This window comes from Bubalus kerabau, chromosome 3 (assembly GCF_029407905.1).
Source record: "Bubalus kerabau isolate K-KA32 ecotype Philippines breed swamp buffalo chromosome 3, PCC_UOA_SB_1v2, whole genome shotgun sequence".
Taxonomy (NCBI): domain Eukaryota; kingdom Metazoa; phylum Chordata; class Mammalia; order Artiodactyla; family Bovidae; genus Bubalus; species Bubalus kerabau.
In genome coordinates, this window is record NC_073626.1 from 46,845,183 (window position 1) to 46,872,572 (window position 27,390).

General features: G+C 36.1%; 1 protein-coding gene across 1 annotated transcript in view; it reads left to right on the forward strand.

Annotated features, from left to right (window-relative positions):
* The window catches only part of HCRTR2 (hypocretin receptor 2), a 137,138-nt gene extending 110,040 nt beyond the window's left edge, over positions 1 to 27,098 (forward strand). The window contains exons 4-8 of the mRNA XM_055574706.1: positions 6,904 to 7,019; positions 17,339 to 17,559; positions 20,901 to 21,022; positions 24,342 to 24,567; positions 27,077 to 27,098. Coding sequence (XP_055430681.1) covers positions 6,904 to 7,019; positions 17,339 to 17,559; positions 20,901 to 21,022; positions 24,342 to 24,567; positions 27,077 to 27,098 — 707 coding nt within the window. The remainder of the gene's footprint in view (positions 1 to 6,903; positions 7,020 to 17,338; positions 17,560 to 20,900; positions 21,023 to 24,341; positions 24,568 to 27,076) is intronic.
* The last annotated feature ends 292 nt before the right edge of the window (positions 27,099 to 27,390 follow it).

The following is a 27,390-nucleotide window of genomic DNA, read 5'->3' on the forward strand; positions in this document are numbered from 1 at the left end:
GCAATTACCATATGCAGTGATTTTGGACCCCCAAAAAACAAAGTCTGTCACTGTTTCCATTGTTTCCCCATCTATTCATCATGAAGTGAGAGGACCAGATGCCATGATCTTAGTTTTCTGAATGTTGAGTTTAAGCCAACTTTTTCACTCTCCTTTCACTTGCATCAAGAGGCTCTTTAGTTCTTCGCTTTCTACCATAATGGTAGTATGATCTGCATCAGTTCAGTTCAGTCGCTCAGTCGTATCCAAGGTGGTATAATCTGCATCTTTGAGGTTATTGATATTTCTCCTGGCAATCTTGATTCCAGTTTGTGCTTCCTCCATCCCAGCATTTCTCATAATGTACTCTGCATATAAATTAAATAAGCAGGATGACAATATACAGCCTTGATGTACTCCTTTCCCGATTTGGAACCAGTCATTTGTTCCATGTCTAATTCTAACTGTTGCTTCCTGACCTGCATGCAGATTTCTCAAGAGGCAGGTCAGATGGTCTGGTATGCCCATCTCTAGAAGAATTTTCCACAGTTTGTTGTGATCCACACAGTCAAAGGCTTTGGCATAGTTAATAAAGCAAAAATAGATGTTTTTCTAGAACTCTCTTGCTTTTCCGATGATCCAATGGATATTGGTAATTCGATCTCTTGTTCCTCTGCATTTTCTAAATACAGCTTGAACATCTAGAAGTTCATAGTTCACGTACTGTTGAAGCCTGGCTTGGAAAATTTTGAGCATTACTTTACTAGCATGTGAGATGAGTGCAATTGTGCAGTAGTTTGAACATTCTGTGGCATTGTCCTTCTTTGGAATTGAAATGAAAAGTGACCTTTTCCAGTCCTGTGGCCACTGCTGAGTTTTCCAAATTTGTTGACTTGTTGAATGCAGCATTTTCACAGCATCATCTTTTAGGATTTAGCTCAACTGGGATTCCATCACCACCACTAGCTTTGTTCATAGTGATGCTTCCAAAGGCCCAGTTGACTTCACATTCCAAGGTGTCTGGCTCTAGGTGATTGATCATACCATCATGATTATCTGGGTTGTGAAGATCTTTTTTGTATATTTCTTCTGTGTATTCTTGTCACCTCTTCTTAATATCCTCTGCTTCTGTTAGGTCCATACCATTCTGTCCTTTATTGTGCCCATCTTTGCATGAAATGTTCCCTTGGAATATCTCTAATTTTCTTGATGAGATCTCATCTTTCCCATTCTGTTATGTTCCTCTATTTCTTTGCACTGATCATTGAGAAAGGCTTTCTTTTCTCCTGTTGCTCTTCTTTGGAGCTCTGCATTCAAATGGGTATATCTTTCCTTTTCTCTTTTGCCTTTTGCTTCTCTTCTTTCACAGCTATTTGTAAGGCCTCCTCAGACAGCCATTTTGCTTTTTTGCATTTCTTTTTCTTGGGGATGGTCTTGATCCTTGTCTCCTGTACAATGTCACAAACCTGCATCCATAGTTCTTCAGGAACTCTATCAGATCTAATCCCTTGAATCTATTTCTCACTTCTACTGTATAATTGTAGGGGATTTGATTTAGGTCATACCTGAATGGTCTAGTGTTTTTCCTTACTTTCTTCAATTTAAGTCTAAATTTGGCAATAAGGAGTTCATGATCTGAGCTAGAGTCAGCTCCCAGACTTGTTTTTGCTGACTGTATAAAGCTTCTCCATCTTTACCTGCAAATAATATAATCAATCTGATTTATGTATTGATCATCTGGTGATGTCCATAGAGTCTTCTTTTGTGTTGTTAGAAGAGGGTGTTTGCTATGACCAATGTATTCTCTTTGCAAAACTCTGTTAGCCTTAGCCCTGCTTCATTCTGTACTCCAACTCCAAATTTGCCTGTTACTCCAGATGTTTCTGGAGAAGGCAATGGTAACCCACTCCAGTACTCTTGCCTGGAAAATCCCATGGATGGAGGAGCCTGGTATGCTGCAGTCCATGGAGTCGCTAAGAGTCAGACACGACTAAACATCTTCACTTTCACTATTCACTTTCATGCATTGGAGAAGGAAATGGCAACCCACTCCAGTGTTCTTGCCTGGAGAATCCCAGGGATGGGCTAGCCTGGTGGGCTGCCGTCTATGGGGTCGCACAGAGTCGGACACGACTGAAGCAACTTAGCAGCAGCAGCAGCCAGATGTTTCTTGACTTCCTACTTCTGCATTCCACTCCCCTATAATGAAAAGGACATCTTTTTGGGGGTGTTAGTTCTAGAACGTCTTGTTGGTCTTCAAAGAACCGTTCAACTTCAACTTTTTCAGGATTACCTGTCAGGGCATAGACTTGATATTGAGTGGTTTGCCTTGGAAATGAACAGAGATCATTCTGTCTTTTTTGAGAGTGCATCCAAGTACTGCATTTCAGACTCTTTTGTTGACTATGATGGCTACTCCATTTCTTCTAAGGGATTCTTGCCCACAGTAGTGGATATAATGGTGATATGAGTTAAATTCACCCATTCCAGTCCATTTTAGTTCTCTAATTCCTAAAATATCAGAGTTCACACTTGCCATCTCCTGTTTGACCACTTCCAATTTGCCTTGATTCATGGACCTAACATTCCAGGTTTCTATCCAATATTGCTCTTTATAGCATCAGACTTTGCTTATATCACCAGTCACATCCACAACTGGGTGTTGTTTTTGCTTTGGCTCCATCTCTTTATTCTTTCTGGTGTTGTTTCTCCACTGATCTATAGTAGCATATTGGACACCTACCAACCTGGGGAGTTCATCTTTCAGTGTCCTATCTTTATGCCTTTTCATGCTGTTCATGGGATTCTCAAGGCAGGAATACTGAAGTGGTTGCCATTACCTTCTTGAGTGGACCACATTTTGTCAGAACTATCCACCATGACCCATCCATCATGGGTGGAACCTCACAACAGGTCTCATAGTTTCATTGAGTTAAGCTGGGCCGTGGTCCATGTGATTAGATTGGTTAGTTTTCTGTGTGATTGTGGTTTTCATTCTCTCTGGCCTCTGATGGAGAAGGATAAGAGGCTTATGGAAACTTCTGATGGGAGAGACTGACAGGAGAAACTGGGTCTTGTTCTGATAGGTGGGGCCATACTCAGTAAATCTTTAATCCAACTTTCTGTTGATGGGTGGAGCTGTGTTCCCTCTCTGTTATTTACCTGTTATTTTCCTTATCTTATCCCAAGTTAAATCAGTGATCTAATTCTAAAAGTATACATAGATGTCATAATTGTCCTACAACCAATATTACAGCGTGGAAAGAGTGTAAACCGTGTAGATTCATATCTACCAAGTCACTTTTGGAAAAGTCTTGCAAATACTGTCTCCCTCATGGTACAAAATACCTTGAGAACTCTGTCTTGCTGAAAATAAGACCACAAATGTGTAATATTTTATGGATGTATCATTAATGCAACTCATTATGTTCTTCATTACCTATAGTTTGTTCATAAAAGACCAAAAGCCATTAAGTTGTTGGCACCAAAATAAAATGTGTTAATATTTATTTTAATTATTTTTAAAAGATCTTTGTATATGTTCATTGTTTGCTTCAGTCACATTAATTTATACTTCTGAAATTTTTAAATTATCTAAAAATTTTAACCATACTTTCTTGATTTCTTGGTTTGTAAATATTTCCACAGGATAAATCCTAATGGAATAAAGTAACTTTATTTCTGCACTCAATCCAAGATATGTTTTTACCAATCATTAATCCAACTTTTAATGAGCATATAGTGTTTATCAAACAGTATTTTGGATGCTGGGGATTTATAACCTTCCTCCTCTTGGATTGTACTGTCAAATTATTTTTTGGTGGTTTCAAAAATAATAATAATGGAGATATTCTTTACATCATGGCATTTGGCCTATTGTCAGATTGGGAAAGTATATAAATATGTGTGTTTATTAATAGGAACATTTATTGAAGACATTTATCAGGGAAAAGATAATAAAATATATGAAAGATTAAGGTGCACTCTAATGGATACATGAACTTTGAAAAGACTGTCCAAATTGAAAATTTGGAAAATTATATTATTTTTTCCATTGAATTCTTGATAGGTATAACATGAAGGAGAAAATGTCATTTTTAGATAGTTATATTAACATGTTCACTTAATAACGGACCTCAACTCATTTAAGTTTTGTCTATCCAATACATGATATTATTATTTAATCTGATTTTTTAAGTTTATTTTTTAATTGAAGGCTAATGGCTTTACAGAATTTTGTTGTTTTCTGTGAAACATCAACATGAATCAGTCATAGGTGTACATATGTCCCCTCCCTCTTGAACCTCCCTCCCATCTCCCTCCCCATCGCACCCCTCTAGATTGATACAGACCCTCTGTTTGAGTTCCCTGAGACATACAGCAAATTCCCATTGGATATCTATTTTACATATGGTAATTTAAGTTTCCATGTTTCTCTCTATATAGATCAAAACTAAAGAAAGATCTACATTTGCTCCTTACTTGTTGATTTGGTATATATACAAGAATTTATATGCAGATTATGCCTGTTTATCGGTTGAGTAGAGACAACAAATTTTAATAGCTTTTAATCTTTAAAATGCTGTTTTCTAATTTAGGGAATGCTTAAGTGAATACATTTTATGTAGCTCCTTTCTAGACATATTAATGTCTTAAAATATATAAAAGATATTTCTCATCAAGTGCAGAGAAAACTCAAAGATAGTTTTAACATATAATTTAAACTTTCAGTGGTATTTCTGGATTTCAATTAGCTTAGACTCTGAGCATGAAATGAGGAATTGAAGATGATGATTATGTTTCACCAATTATCTAAAATAATCTCTTGAGTAAAACAATCTACCCTAGCCTGCAAATATAATTTTTGCTTTATCAACTTTTGTCTGTGTTGGCGTTCATTATCATAATATGCCTTTACCAGTCAATTACATCTTTTCCCAGCTATTTATAAATATCCCACTTGCAGAATGAGCTTTGTTTCCCATCTGTTTAAAACTGCAAACTGTTATCATAGTGTTGATATCCATCTATGCATTTAAAAAACAAATGACCTACAAAATCTACCTGTCTCCACTCACTCAGTTTAGTTCGGGGCAGACATCAGGGATTCATGGGTATGTATGCTTCAAAGGTACATTTTTATGCAGGAAGAGTATGTGACATTTTCCTCAAAACAAATAAAAGTTCAAAGCCACTCAGGTGCCTGGGAAGTGCCAAGGTAACTCTCCAAGTTCCTTTTAAATTGGCTCCCCTATTGCTGCATGGACTGTGGAGCTTCAAAGGAAAAGGATGTCTGTTATTCCTCCCTTCAGGCTGCTCAGATTCTATCACTTTTTGTGTAACTGGCCTGTTTTACAGGACAAACTTGAAAGGAAGTTAGAAGCTGATGAGCTCAGCGTGAGCCACCTGGGTCCCCGAGGAAGTAAAAAATGACACCTTAAGTTGATCTCTTAGAGCTCCTGGCGCCACACACACCTTGCCATCCTCTCTAAAGATAGCAGTGGAGAAAAATATCTGTCTGAGAAAGAAGGCAGTTTTAAGAGTAAAAATAAGACTATTAAGTTCTAGAAGACAAGACTATGAAATCAATATTATGGAGGATATTTAACTCATTGATACGTTTAAAATATATTCAGTAAGAAATCAATGAATTGTCAACCTTTGTTATCAGCGATTATGGTCATCGTCATAATTATTTTTGGCTAAACCTGAGGATAAATTGCTGTTATCACATTTGATCACATAACTGAGTCTTCATGCTTCAAAATACTCTCTGAAGTAATGGAACAAATATAATCTATAAAAATGATAGCATTGTCCTTCCGTAATAGTATAGAACCAATCCCATTGTCAATATCAAGCTCAAAATAAGTTATGTAATTTTTAGAATTAAAAAAATCTATTTTGCTAGCATTTAGTTAGAATTGTATCTAGTTAGTGGCATTTAATATCCATGGTATCCATCTAGTATATATCGTTTCTTGTTTTGCATTAAGTAAAAGTAGCTGGATCACTGTGACATATTCAAATACTAGTATAAGAGAAATAGCCTTTAAAGTATTTTAAAATCCAGCCATGGATATATTTTAGAAAAGCTAAAAATTAATATTAAGCCACAGTGCCACTCAACTGATTGATTCCTTAATAAATGCCTTAATCTGTGATACATATCACCTGTATACATAGAATTAATGATAAATAAGAAATTACTGCAATCCTAGATGTGCTTATGCCTTATTGATAAGAAAATACCCATATTGGTTTGAAATCTAACTTTAAAGAATCCTAAAAATTTCTTTGTTATTAAAAGTACATGCATTAACACACAAACACAACTTACTTAAATAAGCATTTTGTATATGTTCTAGGAAGTCAACAAAAATAATTGTTATCAAATTTTTGCTGTTTTATTTTTAAAAAAAACATTCCAAATTTGTATTTGCAGATACAACTGGGAATAATTTCCCAATTTTTAAGAAAGAAATTAAGAGGAATCAACTTAATTTACAGTCTCTTGCAATTTTAACAAACACTTTAGCAATTAAAATTTGAATAATGTCCCTTCTTGTAAATCCAAATATAGGACAATCCAAACTGTTTTATTAATAGCCCGATGTAATCAAGAGAAAAAAATGGGTTTTCAATAAATGAACACTTGGCTTTGGAGAGACTGTGTAGCACAAATTAAAATAATGTTTAATTGCCTCTTCTCTCTGAGTAGATTAAATGATATTACGACTTTGCATTTAGTACTTAAATGTAAGTAGCTGTTATTTTTAATCACTTTTCCCTTTGTGTATATATCACAACAGTAAAATCATATAGAAGGTAATGTGTATTTTAAAAGCAAAGCATTGACAAATGTACCTTTAAAAAATCTATGTATTATAACATAAGACTGTATTATTTTGACTTTCATTCCAGGTGAAATTTACCCCAAGATGTATCACATCTGTTTCTTCCTGGTGACATACATGGCACCACTGTGTCTTATGGTGTTGGCCTATCTACAAATATTTCGTAAACTCTGGTGCAGACAAGTAAGTAATTTCAAATACTTTTCTTGTGTTTTCTTTACAATGTCCTTGAAAACAAAATTTGAGTGAATTGAACCAATATAATGTCTTTAGCAAAGGATTGTGTGATCTTCTAATAACGTTTTTCACTAAATAATGAAGACCTAGTCATGAAAATGGGCTTGCCTGGTGGCTCAGATAGTAAAGCATCTGCCTGCAGTGCAGGAGACCCAGGTTCAATCCCGGGTTGAGAAGATTCCCCTGGAGAAGGTGATGACTACCCATTCAATATTCTTGCCTGGTCTAGGCATTTTTAAGAGTGATATTTAGGAAATGTTATTTTATGGACTGCCTTAATGGCTAAATTTTAAACCTCTGTGATTAATTGACTTGATTTTTGTCTAGGACTAACATTTTACAATTTACGAGAAATAAATAAAAATTCCTTTAAAATTTCCTGAGACTGAAGCAAATATTTATATAATGCATTTTTATTATGTGAGTAAATCTCCAACTTCAAAGATTTTATTTTGTTTAGAAGAACCAGGCAGAATTGAGAACTTTAGAAATTTTTTATAGTGCTGATTTGAGAGTACTGAAATTTGTTATATAATTTTGCTCTGTATTCATTCATTCAGTTATTCATTCATCGAATGGTTTCATTTCTTTCACTTGCATGTCTGATAAAAGTTCCAGTCTGTGGCACTGATGAATTCATAGTCTAGAAGAAGGAAACAGTCAGTTGCAGGATAAAAATCACCTTAATAAGTATAAGCCACAGGAGATCAAAGGAAAGCTTAGTGGAGGTGGATCTAATTCAGACCAGGTAACATTTAAGCTGAATTTTGATGAGTTGAAAGAAATCAAGGAACATGTAGTGGTTCATAAAGGGACAGGCAAAGGATATAACTCAGCTTCTTATACTTGCAAATTGTTTCTTAAAATGCCACATTTCTCAGAAATGTATCTGTCTCTTTTCCTAAATTTTGAGTTTGTGGAAAGCCATGGTCTTAGTCTGTTTGCTCTGACATATTTTATCCAACTGAAAGAATTTACTGGGCCACTTCCCTCATTAAAAGGATTTCATAAAACTTTATTTGGGGGTGAATATGAGTCTTAATTTGGATCTGCTTCATCTTTTATTATTCAAAGCAATTTTCACGATCATCTTTTATCCTTTCATAGGAGCAACAGCTGCATTTTTCAACCCTGTATGTCTCCGAATGTTTTCTTCTAATTTTTTAAGTCAATTCTTTTATGATCTTATAAATGCATTCTGTTCCCCAATCTTTGCAATTAAAGAAACAAATGTGTATCACTATAAGCCATGAATGGTGATTTTCCAGATCCTAGAGATAGATTCCTCAACACTCTCCACCTGGCCATGAAGTCAACTACAAATATTTTAGTGTCTTTTCCTTTTATACCCCACTTTCTGGTAAGTGTTTTCAAACTGTTCCATTTTTGCTCAGTTATTCTGCTGTGAAAAAGCCCAAGGTACGTGGTTTGCAATAGCTTATCTTGTTCATGTCCTTTATCAGTGGTGAGGATGACTGTGAATGTGCTCCCCTGGTCTTCTCGGTTCAGAACTTCATCCAAAGGAACAGCATTCCCCTGGGTGTGCCATTTTGGGATCCAGGGAAAGGGCAAGAGAGCTGGAGGAAACATGCAAATTCTTTGAAAATGTTTGCTTTGAACTGGCATATGCTAAGTCTCACTTTTCATTGGCTCAGACAAGTCACGTGGTTAAGCTTGAACAAATGGAGATCTCCTTACAAGCTGTGCAAGTGAATGACCAGAGCTGATATAATACAGAAATTAAAAACGCAGACTGAAGGTCTAGACTGCATCAGTTTAAATCCTAACCCTTCAGTTTAGCACATGCATGAATTCTGTCAATTACTTAAATTTCTGTGCCAAGCAGGATGCATAGCATCCAGTTCACAAAGTCAATACACTTAGATGGATCAATTCAAGTGCTTCAAGCATGAAAAGTGCTATTAAATAAAATATCTTCATGGTACATGCTGTTATTTGGCCTTTCAACTCACTCTACTTATATTTCTAAAATAACAAGCATGTTTTGACTTGATGTTTGTGACTGCTTTCTTAGACAGACCTTTCATAGCACTTTTAAGTAACATGATAATGATTTTTTGTCTGTCTGTTCTAATCTACTAAGACAGAGAATGTACAGACTAGTCTTCATCTTGTAGCCCTACAACTAGGACCTGCTTAGCACATTCCAGTTGCTCAATAAATATAAGAAAAAAGTTAGTGGAAGAATGAGAGAAAGTGCTGGGAGAGTTTTGATAGATGAGCAAAGAAGGGAATCCATTGTTCAGTCACTGAGAACAAAGTTCACAGAACAATTAGAAAACACATCGGTGAGCCTGTAGGCATTAAAATATTGTAGATTTAGGCTGACATTTTAATGATAAATATTCCCAGTGTTAAATGCATCCCTACTTTCATATTTTTACTTGTTCAGATCAGATCAGATCAGTCGCTCAGTCGTGTCCGACTCTTTGCGACCCCATGAATTGCAGCACACCAGGCCTCCCTGTCCATCACCAACTCCCGGAGTTCACTCAGACTCATGTCCATCGAGTCGGTAGCATGCATTAAACATAATAGATGCTTATATTTGTTTATTTATTTATTTACAGAATGACACAACTTCCAAATTTCTTGTATGTACATGAATCTGTTTTGCTCATCATCTTCCCAACACTTAACATGTTAGCTTACACAAAAACGTATGCAAAAAGTGCTTATTAAATAATTATGTAACTGCCAAATCCAAACCAGTTTACATCTTCATTCTAGTTCTCCATTTCTCAAACTCTAAAGTAAGTTCAAAATTATATTGCAGATTTAGAAAAAGTCCATTTTTTTTTTTTTTAATGAATCGTCCTGTTTAGTACAAGCCACATGATCCAGAAGATTTGCAATAAAATGCTTGGGCTGTGAAACTAAAAACATTTACAAAGAGATTGCAGTGGAAAACAACGAGTTCATCTGAGCTCACATTAGCAATGATGATAAAGTAAATTAACCTCAAGTGGTGATTATGTAGAATTCTTCTTGAGCAACTCTCAAACTTCAACTGTGAGTGTCTATAAACAGAATTCCAAGGCATTATGTGTGCCATAGGCTACATCAAATGAGCCATCAAACAGAGGCCCTGTCCTATTTGCTCAAAATTATAGAGATGTATGGAATCTGTTACATTCTTTGAAATTTCTAAGTGTTAGTTTATTAGGGAACAAAATGTTTGTCCTTGTCTGACTTTCTCAAGGATTTTAAACCTCATTAAGGAACTATCCAATGCTTTGCTCTAAACAAGGTCTAAATATTCTTTTTGACAATGTGACTCAGAGAATTCAGTCAGTTTAGAAATTCTACAGACTCTAGAACTCCTCTTTCTAAGACTTACTAAATCTTCACTCTTGTGCATCTGGCAACATTTTTTCAGTTCTAGCTCTTATATAATTCAACAGTTCAGTCTTATGTGAACTCATGCCAATTCATCCCACACATATTTATTGACAGCCTACCATATATCTGGGACTGCGTGAGCAACTAGGGATGAACTGTACTCGTACTTGAGTCTAGAACTGAATTTCCATGGGCCTTCCCTCATGGCTAAGTGGTAAAGAATCTGGGAGACACAGTAGATGTGAGTTTGATCTGTGGATTGGGAAAAAGCCCTGGAAAAGGGAATGGCAACCCACTCCAGTATATTTGCCTGGGGAATCCCATGGAGACAGGAACCTGGCTGGCTCCTCCATGGGTCCAGGAACAGTCAGATATGACTAAGCAGCTAGCTCAAGGATTAAATTTTTGAAAGAATTACTCATTCCAATTCTTATCACATTCTCTTCTGCTACCTTTTATTATTCAACATTCTTCAAAAAGAACTTAAAATAATTAATATTAGATGCTAATCAGTCAGTCTAGTATGAGGAAATAAACAGCAAATGGTAATTACAGAGGCAGAATCAAATGCCAGTAACTTAAGTTCACACAGAGATAAAAATAATTATGTATGTAAATATAGAAGAGAGTATAAATGTATTTTTGTTTGAAATTCTTTTCTTCTCCTATTGGGCTTGAGATAACATTGTAAAGCAATAATTATAAAACTGTGAATCTTTAACTTATCATGTATGAAGATGTAATTCAAATGAAGGAGGGAATGAAGCTATATTGGAACAAAGTTTTTGTATACTATTGAAATTAACTTGACATTAATCCAAACAGATTGTTTAAGTTGTCAATTGTAGTCCTCAGGGCAACCACTAAAAAATAATTCAAAAAGAATACAGTGCAAGAAGCAACAGAATAAAAATTGTTTATTTTTATTCTGTTGCTGAGATGGCAAGATAGAAAATATCTGTTTAACAGAAGATAAAGAAGAGACACGTGTACCCCAATGTTCATTGCAGCACTGTTTATGATAGCCAGGACATGGAAGCAACCTAGATGTCCATCAGCAGATGAATGGATAAGAAAGCTGTGGTACATATACACAATGGAGTACTACTCAGCCATTAAAAAGAACACATTTGAATCAGTTCTAATGAGGTGGATGAAACTGGAGTCTATTATACAGAGTGAAGTAAGCCAGAAAGAAAAACACCAATACAGTATACTAACGCATATATATGGAATTTAGAAAGATGGTAACAATAACCCTGTGTACGAAACAGCAAAAGAGACACTGATGTATAAAACAGTCTTATGCACTCTGTTGGAGAGGGAGAGGGTGGGAAGATTTGGGAGAATGGCATGGAAACATGTGTAATATCATGTATGAAACGAGTTGCCATTCCAGGTTCAATGCACGATACTGGATGCTTGGGGCTGGTGCACTGGGACGACCCAGAGGGATGGTGTGGGGAGGGAGGAGGGAGGAGGGTTCAGGATGGGGAGCATATGTATACCTGTGGCAGATTCGTTTTGATGTTTGGCAAAACTAATACAGTGTTTCAGGTTTAAAAATAAAATTAAAAAAAAAAAAAGAAGTAATAGAGGAATAGAGGAACAAAATAGACAGTAATATATATATATAATATATATTTACATACATATGTATGGAAAATGGAAACAAAAAGCAAAAGGATAAATTAAATTATACCTTCTCAATAGTTACATTAAATGTAAATGAATGAAGTTCTTTAGAGATTGGCTGAATAGATAAACAAGATGACTCAACTGTATGCTGTCTACAAAAGATGCAAATAGATTAAAAGTAAAATAATGAGTAAAGAGGTACTACACAAACAGTATGGTACCAGGTGGCACTCGTGGTAAAAAACCTGCCTGCCAATGCAGGAGACATAAGGGACGTGGGTTAGACCCCTGGATGGGGAAGATTCCCTGAAGGAGGATATGGCAACCCATCCCAGTATTCTTGCCTGAAGAATCCCAGCCTGGTGGGCTACAGTCCATGGGGTCACAAGAGTCAGACATAACTGGGGCAACTTAGCATGAATGCAAACAGTAACCAAAGGAAAGCTGAAGTAGCTGCACTAATATTAGACAAAAGAAGCTTAATGAAAAGTGTTACTACAAATAAAGAAGGATATTTCATAATGATAAATCACTCAATTAAGAAATTCTAAACCTATATGCATTTCACAACTGAAGCCCACAGTACATGAAGCAAGAGCTAGCAGAATTAGGGACATAAATAGACAATTCAATAATAATAATAGAAAACTTCAACACTCATATTTCAGTCATGGATAGAAAAACTGGGCAGAAAATTAATAATGACATAGAAGACTTGAACAAAACTGTCAGTCAACTAGACCTAACATATCTACAGGATACTTCTTCAAAAGTACAGAACACACATTCAAGTGCACACTGAATAGTCTCCAGGCTAGATCATATGATAGGCTATAAAGCAAGCTTCAACATATTTTATGCGATTGAGATAGTAAAAAAGTACATTATCCTATTTCAGTGAGACAAAGAAAGTGGTTATGATCCTGACCATAAGAACTTAGCATGTGCATTTAAATACTAAAAAAGAAGAGCCAAGGTAAAAAAAAATAAATTAATAAGCTGTCATAAAGGAGTCATGAAGTTAAGCTTGCTATTATTTTGAGTAGATTTATTGCATTAAATTTATAGATCAACTGGGAGAAATTGACATATTAGCAATATTAAATCTTCTGATCTGTGAACATGGTACATCTCTTCCCTTATTTAGGTCTTCTTTAATAGCTCTTAGAAATTTTCATAATTTAATCTATACATGTTTTGTCCACATTTTGCTAAATGTACTTCTAGAATACATGTTTTGCTATTGAAACTTGTGTTATTTTTCATTTAAACTTCAAATCATTTATCACTAGTATATAGAAATATAGTGAATTTTGTTTACTGATTTAGGGTCCTGCGTATTGCTAAATTCATGATTTTAGTTCTAGTGGCATTCTTATAAATCCTTTAAGACTTTCTTTGTAAGCAATGATGTGTTCTCAATAGAATCAATTTATATACCTTTTATCTATTTAGATTGTCTTCTTCTACTGGCTAGGATCTCCAGTAAAATGTTGAGTAGATGTGTGAGAGAAACCTTTGCTGGTTTGTTCCCAGTCTTGGAGGAAAATGTTCATCTTTAGCACTAAGTTGGATGATAGCCCAAAAACCTTTCATAGATGCCCTTTGTCAAGTTGAGAAAGATTTTATTACTAGTTTACATTGAAGTTGTTGAATTTTTCAAATGTTTTTCCTTCCTTTAATGAGATGTTCATTGTTTTTTCTACAAATATGATAAATTACATTAATTTTTTACATGTTAAACCCATACTGTATTACCAGAATAAATTTGATTGCTTTATTGAGTTAAATCTATTATATTTTTGTATATTGTTGGATTTAGTTTAACAATATATATTTTGGGGAATTTTTCCTCTCTCTTCATGTGAAATATTTGGTCAGTGGTTTTCCTTTGTTCTCATAGTATTGATTATCAGGGTAACTAGCCTCTTTAAAATTCATTAAAATATTATCTTTTCTTTGAATTTCAGAAAGAATCTAAATAAGATAGAAATTATTCTTTATGCTTTGATTGAATATTACATCAATGAGGCTGTCTGAGCCTGGAGTTTTTGTTTGTTGGTTTGCTTTGTTGTAACAGGGTTTGTAAAGACAAACAGGTGTCAGTTTAATTACCTTTTCTTTCATTGTATTTATTCTAAGTTCAGTGTTTGTTCACAATATTCTTTTATGCCCGTTTTAATGTTTGCAGCGTGTTTGCTTCTCCTGGCCACAAACACTTCCTTAGGGCAGGTTTCAAGGGCCATCATGTATGTGATACTTTCATTTCCTAACTGTGTGAATACCTGTTCCAGGATGTATTTTCACATCAAGGGTGATGATAAAGTTTAATTGTGATAGTAGAGTAAAAGCAGTGTGCGTGTGGGTTTGGGTGTGTGTGCGTGTGTGTGTGTGTGTACTGTGTGTGCTGTATGTGTATACTGTGTGTGCGTGTGTGTATAACGTTATGCATTGTGTTTGTACAGTATGTGTGTGTGCTTCCCACACAGTCAGCGATTGTTTAGCCCTTGCTGAGATGGCAAGGAAAAGACCGTCCCCTGCGGACAAATGGCCTGAGTCTCTCAAAAGCCCTTTTGTATGACTATTACTGCTTTTATGTAACTAAAAATTAGAGTGTGTGTGCAGTCATGTCTGACTCTGCAACCCCACGGACTGTGGCCCACCAGGCTCCTCTGTCCATGGGTTGGGTTGCCATTTCCTTCTCTAGGGGATCTTCCTGACCCAGGGATCAAATCTCCATCAACTGCATCGGAGGCATATTCTTATACTACTGAGCCACCTGGGAAGCCCCTTTATATAACTAAGCATGTATTTTAAAAATTGTTAACTTTCATATCAGATTGTGTTGAAGTTTGTAGATGGAAATAGTGCATCACAATGGGAAAAGATGAACTTTCCAATAAGACACATCTGTGTGCATATTCTCGCTTGTCACTTATTAAAGATATAGACTGGATATTTTATTTAATCTTTCTCAAAACTGCTTGATCATCTGTAAAATGGGTTTACAATAACTATTTTTTTAAAAGAAAGCATTAGTAATTACTCAAGATTTTGCATCATTCCTGGTGCTCAGCTAACATCAACAATTTCTATTGATACTGTACTTTCTCTGGACATAGATGAATTATTAGTGGGGACTACTGTATGTCTTCTCACAATGTATGCAGGATTGGCATCTTCTATCTGTATTTAGATTATCATCTAAGAGAGGACATAATTACCACATTTTATGATTGCAGAAACCATAGTCATGCTCACTGTACCAGTTTCTCTTTATGGCAACTTTTTCTGATATTTGCAGAAGTCATCGGATGCAAGATATTGACTCTTTTTCCCTCAGGGGAGCACTGAATAATAGATTGCTTCAGTTTAAATTCTCTTAGAGATTGTTTAGGAAAGAGTTCAAGACAATTTAGCAGACATTAATAGAGTTACTCATGCTAGAGGTCTTCTGGGAATTTCCAACATCCATAGCAATTTCTCAATTATTTTTAAAAATGACTGCTTAAAAAAAGACTCATAGAGGAGGAAGGATTCTCAGCCAATAGATAAGAAGAGTGAGTGGGGCCACCTTGATGTGATAGGTCAGCCTACATGGCAGAACATAGAGAATCCAAAGATAAATCATTTGTCAAATGTTTTTCAATTTAAAGGCAGGTTTTCCTTATTTTCATTTGCTCCTTTTTGAGAGGGAATAATTATGTTCAAAAGAAACATCATATCAATTCATCTCTATGGAAATCAAAGTAAAATTCTGTTCTCAAATTAAAGATTATCTAACAGACCTGGATCTTGTGATGGATAAAGCAACAGAATCCATCCAACATCCATTGTGAGAGACCATAGGGACACGCTGGTCTGTTCTGGCTTTAGGTGCAGAGATAAAAGCAACAGCTGAATAATCTTAATAGAGCTAGGATGTTCTTATGGTGTGCTTGTTGGCACATTTTCCTCTTAAAAAATTACACATATTGAATTTTATTGTTTTGCTCACTAAACCCTATCAATCTTCATGAGCTTATAATTAAGACAATATTATACTTGGAGGGACTCCCTGCTATTATCAAATAACTTTGAAAAGAAATGGAAAAGTACAAGTTGTGTAACTGATGTTACTCATGAGCTTATAATTAAGACAATATTATACTTGGAGGGACTCCCTGCTATTATCAAATAACTTTGAAAAGAAATGGAAAAGTACAAGTTGTGTAACTGATGTTACAAATTCCAGCTATTGGAAATGATCATGGAAGGGATTTTCAAGGTTTTATGTGAATTTTAAAGGGTCTGGCCACAAAGTTGACTTCGAGAAATTTTATAAGAACAAATAATAAGCAACATGGACTGTTTTGTTTTTATTCCTTTTATTTAAAGGTTTACCTTAAACCCGAGAAGCAGAAAACCTAACAAAAGTCCCAACTCTCCATCTGCCAGCAGGTGGCAGTGTTGATGCATGAAAAGCCATGCAGGTTACTTTGAAATCACCTGCTTAGGGGTTCAGTCTGTTTCAACTCCAGGTATCTGAGCTGAATCAGAATTCCTAATAGGTGCTCTGCTTCCCCAGTTTTCATTTCTCTCTCTTTTAAATCAAGGATTTTTTTCTCAAAGAGTAGTTATAAAGTCACAGAAAAATTGAGTGGAAGTTACAGAGTTTTCCTATCTCTGCCCTCCCTCCATCCCCATTATCAACATCCTCCAGCAGCGTGATACATTTATTAAAACTGATGAACCTGCATCTATCCATCATGTCACAGTTTACCTTATGATTCACTTTTGATGTACATTCTGTGTGTTTAGATGGTATATTCAGACACAATGTATAATGTGTGAGGAAATGTATCCATCATGCAGAGTATATCCCCTGCCCTGAAATCCTCTGTACTATGCTAATTCATTCATCTCCCCTTACCCCTGGCAACCACTCATCATTCTACTCTCCCATGTCACTTTTCAGGATATCATATATGGAACCCTATACAGGTAACAATCTATAGAGGTTAGTGTATGGATCTAAGTAAGTCCCTTCTATTTGTTTCTGGCTTGTAACTCATTTCTTTTAGTACTGAAATTATTCCTTTGTGGGGACAGTACTTGCAGCTCCGACTGAATATGTGTGCACTCTTTGAAAGGCTTGATGGTTTATCCAGAACACACTCCACTCCCACCTCCAGACCACAGTGCCTTCTACTATGTCTTCCCAATTACTCCTCCGAAGTGAACTTCCTAATCAGATAGCAATAAAGGATCTGCACTCCTTTCAGATTCCTGGAACATCTTCGGTCGTCCAGAAAAAATGGAAGGCCCTGCAGCCTCTTTCGCAGCCTCGGGGGCCTGGACAGCAGACCAAATCCAGGATTAGCGCCGTGGCTGCTGAAATAAAGCAGATCCGAGCCAGACGGAAAACAGCCCGGATGTTGATGGTGGTGCTCTTGGTGTTTGCAATTTGCTATCTCCCAATTAGCATCCTCAATGTGCTAAAGAGGTAAAGCTACTTATTATTTGAAAACGAAGAGATCTGCCATTTCTCTTGGTTCTTAATTAAGGACTTTTTTTTGTTTTTTTAAGCCAGAGAAAAATTCTAAGCTGTCTGCCGAGATAGCTTGTCAGGCCAGATAACTCAAATGTGTTGTTACCAGCAGGTAAGAACACACAGCTTTTTAGAGTGCTGGGACTTTAAATGCTCTTATCCATGCTAATTCTCTATTGAATGACAGACAGAAAACAGATGTTCCCCCTGACCTCTTCAAGTTAATTGCCGAATCTCAGATGCAGAAAAAATTCTAATGCAAAAACCTCATTTACAGCTTGGAGCTCTTTTTTGATCAGAACAAATGGGTTTTCCAACTTTGTTCTCAAAGACATAGGAAATGGTGACAGAATTTTATCTAAAGGACAAAAAGAGATAAGAATTGTGTTAACGTTCTAATTATACTTAAAAGTGCATTTATGAGCACACACACATATACAAATGGAATCACAGCACGTACTGTGTTTTGAATGCTTAAACAGAAAGAAAGAAAATCCATTTTTCTGAAGTCAGCAAATCAAGTTTAGGGTGAATAGGTGAATAGTGTTAATAACCAAAATCAACACAAAGCTTTTCAGTGAGAAAAGTTATGTTCCTGTAACCCTGCAGATATGCTTTTAAGTTAAAACAATTGGCCAACATGATCAGCTGATACGGGGCAGTGTGGTACCCAGGTATCTTCAACCATCTTTATTGGAAATTATCTTAATAGTTGCACAGAGGCTGGTCCCAAGGTAATACTGGTTCTATTTATCAGAGGACTCTAACTAAAACTTGGATTGCGCCTCTCATTTTCCCCTGATTCAGAGTCAATATCCTATTCCTCACAGCTGGGGACTCTGGAGAGAGGCAGCTTTGGCTGGACTCACACAGTCTGAAGGTGGTATAACCAGCTGCAAAGATTTGTCATTCTCTTTGGGGCTTTGTCTTTGATTGCTTCATGACATTTTTCTTTACTTTTTTTAAAAATAAATTTTATTGAAGTAATGTTGCTTTACAAAGCTGTGTTAGTTTCGGCTGCACAGCAAAGTGATTCAGTTATATATATTCTTAATGACTTTATCAATGGTAAAGAAAGAGAAAATGAACTTTGCAGCAATGTTGTTTAGTACAGGCACAGACAGCCTTAAAGGTATAAGATCTGTGGCAGGTTTGATCCTTGAGATATACACCAGCTCACAAGAAAAGAGAAGCTTCTTTGCCCTCCACATATATATATGTGTGTGTGTGTGTGTGTGTGTATATATATAATATATTTAATACTATACATATATTATAAATATAATATAATATAAATATAAATAATATAAATATAATATATTATATATTTAATATATATATTATATATATATACACTTAATTCCCTTCTTAATTTTCCTGCCCACAGAAATCAGACAGACAAATGTATTCTAGTCTGATGCAAAATGATGTTTTTTGTTCCTAAGAACCTACAAACATACTGGATAAGTTTTCTCTTTTTTTTTTTGGTACTTTTATTTTAGTCTGTCTAAACTCAGTGAAAATTGTATTTACTGCTCTCTCAAAGACACACTTGGATTTCCTGCATCTCAGCCCTAGTTGAGGGCTAGTTCCAAATACCTACTTGTCCATAATATTTCTATTCTTCTGACTTACAGACCTTCCTTTCCGAGGAAAATAAATGGCTTTCTAAGGAGAAAACCCATGTTAAATTTAAAATAGTTTCCGTTTTTTGAGTCTTCTGGTCTCTGTCACAAAATAAAAACTTCAAAATAACCTCTAAAGTTGTTTTTCTCTTTACCACACACATTTTCTTCCAATACTTGTCTCTGTTTGCTCTCTCATTTTATACTTTTGTTTTCTTTCTCTTACAAATGAAGTCCTTAATTCTTTTCTTTAGAAGTCAGTTTGTCTGGCTAGTCAAAACCAACGTTTTTAAAGCAAGTCTGGTTTGTATATTATTTCAAAGATATATTGTGATAGAGGGTCATAACATTAATTCCATTTACCCACATTGTCTCACTATATTTTATATTTATGTAAGACTAGAGTACTCCATAGAACATCACGTTATTCCGACAATGCATTTCTATCATCTGCGCAAAATCCACAATCAATGACGAAACCTCTGTCAAGAAATGCATTATAATCTTCAGCCTACAAATTTATCAGGTAGTTACAAGTTGCCTGCTTTTGTCTAGTGAATAGAATTTGATAGCTGAGATATTTCAAAATATAGAACAAATCTTATTATTTTGTCAAATGATTAAATTCATTATGTTCTATTATCAGAAAAATTAAGTAACGTTTGAGCTTCTACGGACAGATGTCAAGTCATAAAGCATAAGCGAGGTTAGACATAAAAGAGATGTGTAAATATGCATTTGTCACAATGTAGGAAGGTTGTATATGTGCATGAGTATATATAAGTAATTAAAATTTCTATTATTTAAAAAAAAAAGAACAAATCTTAAAAATGACCTTTAAGGATATAGTAATAAAATATTTGTCAGAGTTTAAAATAATGAATAAAAACATTAAAACTTAAAAATTTTAAGAAAGTATCAGAATTTTGCCAACTGAAAACTAGTTCTCCTCTGCATATTAAAAAAAAAAAAAAAATCCCAGAAGCCCAATTTCAGCACAGCGCTGAGACTGAAGTTGAAGAAATGTAATACTCTGATCAACGCACAAATGAAAGTAGGAAGTAGTGCATACAGACAGCAATTTAGGAGTGCAATATACACACATCACTCTGTTGAAAATAGATAACCAACAAGGACCCACTGTATAGCACAGGGAACTCTGCTCAATATTCTGTAATAACCTAGATGGGAAAAGAAGTTCACAAAGAAGAAATACATGTATATGTACAAGTGAATCACTTTGTTGTACTCCTGAAATGAGCACATTGTTAATCTTATACTCTCAATGTAAAATAAGGATAAAATGAAATGGAATATTAACAAACACTACTCCATTGTGTTTAGAAGCAACACGAAAGACTGGAGATCGATACACAGTCAACCTCCGTATTCTTACTGCACTCATCCTTTACAAGGGAGAAAGCCCCTTCTTCTCTGACCCGAGCTGGCTCTTGATTTATTACAGTACTAACTGTGCCCTTAGGTGCCCTTCAGGGGCTGAAGTTCTTCTGGCCCCACTGTGGTACCCTAAGCCTGTAAGTGGTCCGTCCTGCAGGGCAGCACTGGAGCCAGGTGGCTGCGACCTAAGCCTTTGTTGACCCTTGACTTTGCTTATGTAAAGGAACTTTCCAGAACCTCACTGACTTCCTGTTACTGTGTCTTTTCCTGCAGAGTGTTTGGGATGTTTACCCACACGGAAGACAGAGAGACTGTATATGCCTGGTTTACATTTGCACACTGGCTTGTATATGCCAACAGTGCTGCGAACCCAATTATTTATAATTTTCTCAGTGGTGAGTTTTCACCTGTTTCTTCTCTACAAACTACAGCCCAGGGCAAGGGATGGATGACCAGAAGGTGTGAACACTCTTGAACTGCAGGAAGAGCTTAGTTGCAATATAATGAGGATTTTTTTTTTTTTTTTTTTTTTTGGCTGATCTGACTGGTCTTTAGTTTTCCTTCCCTTATGAGAAGGAATACTTGTTACTTAACAAACAGAGAAAATTATCTAAGTAACTTTTTTTCCATTAAGTTTAGAAGCAAAGTTGAAATAGGAAAGTGAAATTGTGAGAACTGGATAAGAATCTTGCTTGTCATATAGTAAACTTATGATTTACCAAGATGTAAAATCATTTTATCTGAAAATAAAACAGACTTGCTTATATCATTTCCTTTGCCAATATTTATAGCCTAATTGAGATGGAGTTGGAACCTTTGTATTTTTAGGTATTTCTCTGTATTTACATTTCTCTTGTGGGTAATTAATATCTCTTGGGCTTATCTCAAGATTTCTCACTGACCCCAAAAATTATATTCCTCCTAAATAACACTGAATTAAACAGACCACACGTACATATATTCCACCCATCTCTGTTTATGGAATCAATATAATTATAAAAATCATTTAACTAAATACTTTTTAATGGTATAGCCACTTTTAAAAATTGTATTTGTTTGTTTATTTGGCCTCACCATGTGACATACGGGATCTTAGGGGCCTGACCAGGGATTGGACCCATGCCCCCTGCATTGAGAGCCACCAGCAAAGTCCTCCTCAAAAGACAAACAAACAGTCAATTAGGCTTTTTATAAATAACTTTTTTTTTCAGTCCTGGCGTGTACCCTCTATATGACTGTCCAGATGGCACAGTGATAAAGGATCCACCTGCCAATGCAGGAGATGTGGGTTTGATCCTTGGGTCGGGGGATCCCCAGGGGAAGGAAACAGCAACCCCACTCCACTATTCTTGCCTGGGAAATTCCATGGACAGAGGAGCCTGGAGGGTATAGTCCATGGGGTCACAAAGAGTCAGACACCACAGAGCAGCTGAGCACGCATGCACTTCTGTATCTCTGCTTTATTTCATCTTTCAGTGAATCAGATGGTATATATGTGAAGGGTATTTTGTATTCATTTCACCTCTTTAAAGCCTCCCTCTGCTCACTCACCTCCAGTCTCCAAAATAAAGACTACATTCAGACTGGGATACCCAGAGCCCACTGTTTACATGCTGTTTGAAAGGAGGAGGGGCATGTAGAGCCAGGACTTACAAAGAATCCCTGGGCTTAGGAGCGCCTAAAGCCCTGAACTTGCACTAAGCAGGGGAAATCTATTGGAGCATAAGAGAGAGAAGTGTCTGAAGTAGGAGCCAGTGAACCAGTCAAAGTGTTGTGATGGGGTTAAGAGTGATGCAAGAAGGTCACTGGGCCCTGATTGTAATCACTCAATAACCCAGGTGAGTAATCGAAGCTCAGAGACAAGAAATGGTGATTTCCAATGCTGTCATTTACACTTAGAGACTTGAAAGGTCACTGTTTCATGGTTATCCTTCTTCAGTGTGACATCAATAATTTAAAGATAAGGAAAAGCTTCTAGGGTTTTTTATTTTTCATTCAGTTTTTTTGTTCTACCTTTCGCAGATTACAGGCTTCCCTGGTGGCTCAGACGGTAAAGCGTCTGCCTACAATGCAGGAGACGGGGGTTCAATCCCTGGGTCGGGAAGATCTCCTGGAGAAGGAAATGGCAACCCACTCCAGTGTTCTTGCCTGGGAAATCTCATGGACAGAGGAGCCTGGCAGGCTACAGTCCACGGGGTCTCAAAGAGTCGGACACTACTGAGCCACTTCCTTTCCCTTTCTTTCACGCAGATTACAAAAAGAAACTTTCTAGTTAGTTTAAGGCACTTTTTTAGATATTTTGCTGAACTGATTGTGTCAGTAGAATAATTTCTTCACAATACAATGCAGGGCTGATTTCTGCAGACTTTTGGCCATGTACCACATAGGTTTCATCAGTTTTGAAATTATTTTTTTTTTAATTATACAGTGAGATATCTCCCACACTATGATTCTTTATTTCCCAAGTACCACAACCCAGAACAACCAGTTTTGAATGTGGCTTTCCTGAAAATGTTATTATACATACATACACTTCACACACTTATATTCACATACATTTTTTTAAGGAAATGTAGTTTTGAAATTATTAAATATCTCTGGGCACCCTTTTGCTGGTGCTCAAGTGTACTATAGTAATCTAGTGAAAAATAACCCACATTCACAAATATATGTAGTTTGCCTATAAAAACATTAAACAAACTTCAAACATTGAGCATGTAAAACAGTCTCACTATTTTATGGAAATGTTTCATCATTTCAACAATGTACTAAGCATTATTTAATTATTATGACTAATAGTCCATTAAATATATGTATATTTGCAGCAACATGAATGGACCTAGAAATTATCATACTAAGATAGAGAAAGACAAATATCATAATGTCAATTACATGTGGAATCTTAAAATATATGTACAAATGAATATATTTACATAACAGTAATAGACCCACAGACATAGAAAACAAAGTTATGGTTATCAAAGGGAAAAGTGAGGGGAAGTGGGAGGGATAAATTAGGAGTTTGGGATTAAAATACACACACTACTATTTATAAATATATATATATATATGTATGTGTGTGTATATATATATATATATAAAAATACAAGGTCTTCCATATATATATATATATATATACAAGGTCTTCCCTGTGGCTCAGACAGTAAAGAATCTGCCTACATTGCAGGAGATCCAGTCTCAATCCCTGGATTTGGAAGATCCCCTGGAGAAGGGCAAGGCTACCCACTCCAGTATTCTTGCCTGGAGAATTACATGGACAGAGGAGCCTGGTGGGCTATAGTCCATGGGATCACAAAGAGTCAGACATGACTGGGCGACTAACACTTTCACTTTCAAATAGAAAAATAGATAAACAACAAGGACCTACTGTATAGCACAGGGAACTATACTCAATTATTTTCTAACAACATAAAAGGGAATCTGAAAAGTTATAACTGAATGACTGTTCTGTACACCTAAGACTAACATGATATTGTAAATCAAAGATACTTCAATTTAAAAATAAATGATTTTTTAACAAAGATTGCACAAAGCTTCCAAAAAAGAAATTTCCTTTTTCTATCTTTTTATCAAATGTTGCACCCGCATGTAGATTTCGCTCCAGGAAGTCACTCATTTGTACCCTACTCGAGATTGGTTAAAAGATACTGACTGCAAAATTCTTTTCTCCTTTCATTCTCCCTGGTCATCCAGGAAAGTTTCGAGAGGAATTTAAAGCCGCATTTTCTTGCTGTTGCCTTGGGGTTCATCACCGCCAGGAGGACCGGCTGGCCAGGGGACGGACGAGCACGGAGAGCCGCAAGTCCCTGACCACGCAGATCAGCAACTTTGATAACGTGTCGAAACTGTCTGAGCAGGTGGTTCTCACGAGTATCAGCACCCTCCCAGTGGCCAACGGCGCCGGGCCCCTCCAGAACTGGTAGGAGGCTGACGCCTAGGAGAAGGATGTCTGAGGACCACTCTTCTTTTTTTAAAGCTCTGTACACAGAAACTTTGTTATGCAGCTGATCTGAAGCGAGAACTACTGTGTGGACCGCTCCCCCCTTTTCTTTTTTTTAAGGGAAAATGATCTCTTGCTCTTTGGAAATAAAGTCAGTTTAAAATCATTTCTCAACTTTTGATTGAAATATGTTAGAAGTCGAAGCTTTCACTGGATTTATTTTCAGGCTGTTTCACTTTTAACTTCACGTACCAGGATTAGTGTCAATTAAAATGTGAAAATTTCCAATGCTAATTGTTATTTGAATCTACCTTCAAATTGGTGGGTAAAAGTTTCCCAAACTTATCTTTTGATTTTCTTTTGGTTGCTAAAAGAAGTAGCAGTTACTAGCTCTGGATTAACAAGAGATATGTTAGTTGACTTTATAGCTTTAAAAAATTACTAAAGAGAAGTGTCATTATGATGTGATATCTGAGAGTATATTTATATACAAAATAGCATATTAGATAACTCAAAATCTATATTTCAAAACTAAATATATAGGCTATTCAACTTTATCTTCCATTAATTGTGTAACTCAGTTACACAGTTTTCTTGGATTTATAATCTTACATGACTAGTATTTCTCATTTTAATGAATAGCCAGGAAGGCTCTGTATACATACATAAATTTTGCAGTACTATAAATTTGCAATTTCCATCTCTAAGGAAAGATTTTAACATTGAAGAATAAGATACAACATAATCACACTCTTCTAACCAGTAAAAATGAGATAATTGGTCTTACTGGGAGAAATTAAGAATGCAATTTACAAAGAAAAGTAGTAGTATAATACCAAATCACTCTGGGTCCCATATTGGACAGGTTAATGTCATGGAGAGTTGATGGTAATTATTTGTATTTATTTACGTTTTATAAACATTTATCAGGTCTTCTCCAGCGGCTCAGCAGTAAAAAAAAAAAAAAAAAAAAAAATCCACCTGAAATGAAGGAGCTGCAGGAGATGTGGGTTTGATCTCTGGTTTGGGCAGATCCCCTAGAGAAGGATTTGGCAGCCCACTCCAGTATTCTTACTGGAGAATTACATGGACAGAGAAGCCTGGTGGGCTACAATCCATAGGGTCGCAGAGTTGGACACGACTAAAGCAACTTAGCATGCATGCATACAAACATTTACCAAACACCTCCCAGAAGGTACCCACTGTGCTAGGATGGATGTGAACATGCCTTTGAGAGAGCTCCAGTCCACTGAGGGGAACTTGTTGGTAGAGGATGCAGGGAGATGATTCAACTCAGAGTAGGAAGTAACCAGTGATGGCAGTCCTCACCCTGATATGGGCAAGAAGGTTGCAATTTTTTGTTTCTGTTTCATTAGAGTGACTCTTGATGTCAGTGAATTCTGTCCATACCTGTGGCTGAGAGCCAGGTAGCTAGGAGAATGCAGGATTTTGCTCTTAATTCACACACAAAGGAACAGGAGTGTAGTATATTTTGTGCAAGTGGAAGATCTGGGGTTCAAAGCACTGAATATTTTCAATTTGCTTCTCTGCAAAATTATTCTGATTCAAATAGTCACTTTAAAATTAAATCAAAAGAAAGAGAGATGTTCGTGGATATTTGCTCTTATAGTATAGTAGCAGGCATTCTTATTTTATTAAAACAAAAATTAAGAAAAATATTTAAGAAAGATTTTCATAGAACATAAAAATTATGGGTTTTTTTGTTGTTACTTTTTTTTAACTCATCACTTTCAGAAAGAATATAATCAAATTATCCACAGATGGTTTTCGTGTCTTAGAATTGGGATTGTTGTGTGCTTTTTACTCTTCAAAGCAAAAACTACCCTTGAACAAAGTTTATTGAAATTATATTGCTAGTTGTCAGAATGATATCAATGAAAGCAAATTTTGTAATTCTCCTTTCTCCTCTTTGTATTTCTGAGAATTTTTTTTTCTTATTTATGCTGTGTGAAAAGAGAATTGTGATTTTTATGTTTTGATGGGAACTAGCACTTCAGTTTGAGGATAATGCCAAATAATATTGATAATATGCCTTAATAGCTAAGTAGTATCGCAGAGTAAGAGCTAAATGTTTCAGATCCTAACATATCTAGTTAACTGTCATTTAAGAAGAGAGAGGGCAAGAAAGCAAGAACTAGAGCTGAGGAGGCAGACAGGCTCAGAGAGGTGCGTTGTGTGATGGTATGAAGGGTGGACTCAAAAGTCAGAATTCCTTTGCTCTAAATCAGTGATTCTCAAAATGTGGTTCCTGAACCCATCATTGTCAGCACCACCTGAGAACTCATCAGCTGTGCAAATTTTCACCCTGTCCCAGATCAGAAACTCTGAGGGTGGTACTCAGGAATCTGTGTGCTCACAAGCCCCACAGGTGGTTCCGAAGGGTCTTCACATTTGGACCTCTGCTCCAGACACTAGCATCTAGCACCTGTACACTAACCCATGTGAAATAAAGTATTTTACTCCCCAGGTATCTACAACAGGGATCATGATCATCACTACTGTCAACCTGATGGGAGGGCAGAAAGAAGAGGCGAGTACCAGTGTTGAGAACCACTCAGCATCATCTCAGTCAAAGAGATAATGGGTCATGAAATACCTGCCCCCGTGTTACCAGTGCAGTGTGGGGAGAAGACAGGTTCTAAGGCCCTGTGTGCTTTATGGCTACCTGGATGATCTGAGTTTCTAACTAAAACTTTCAAATCTCCAGTTTTACTTACCCTTACAAAAGTCTAAATTTTCCAAGAAGGAAAGAACAAATAAACACACACCAGTCCTTATAAG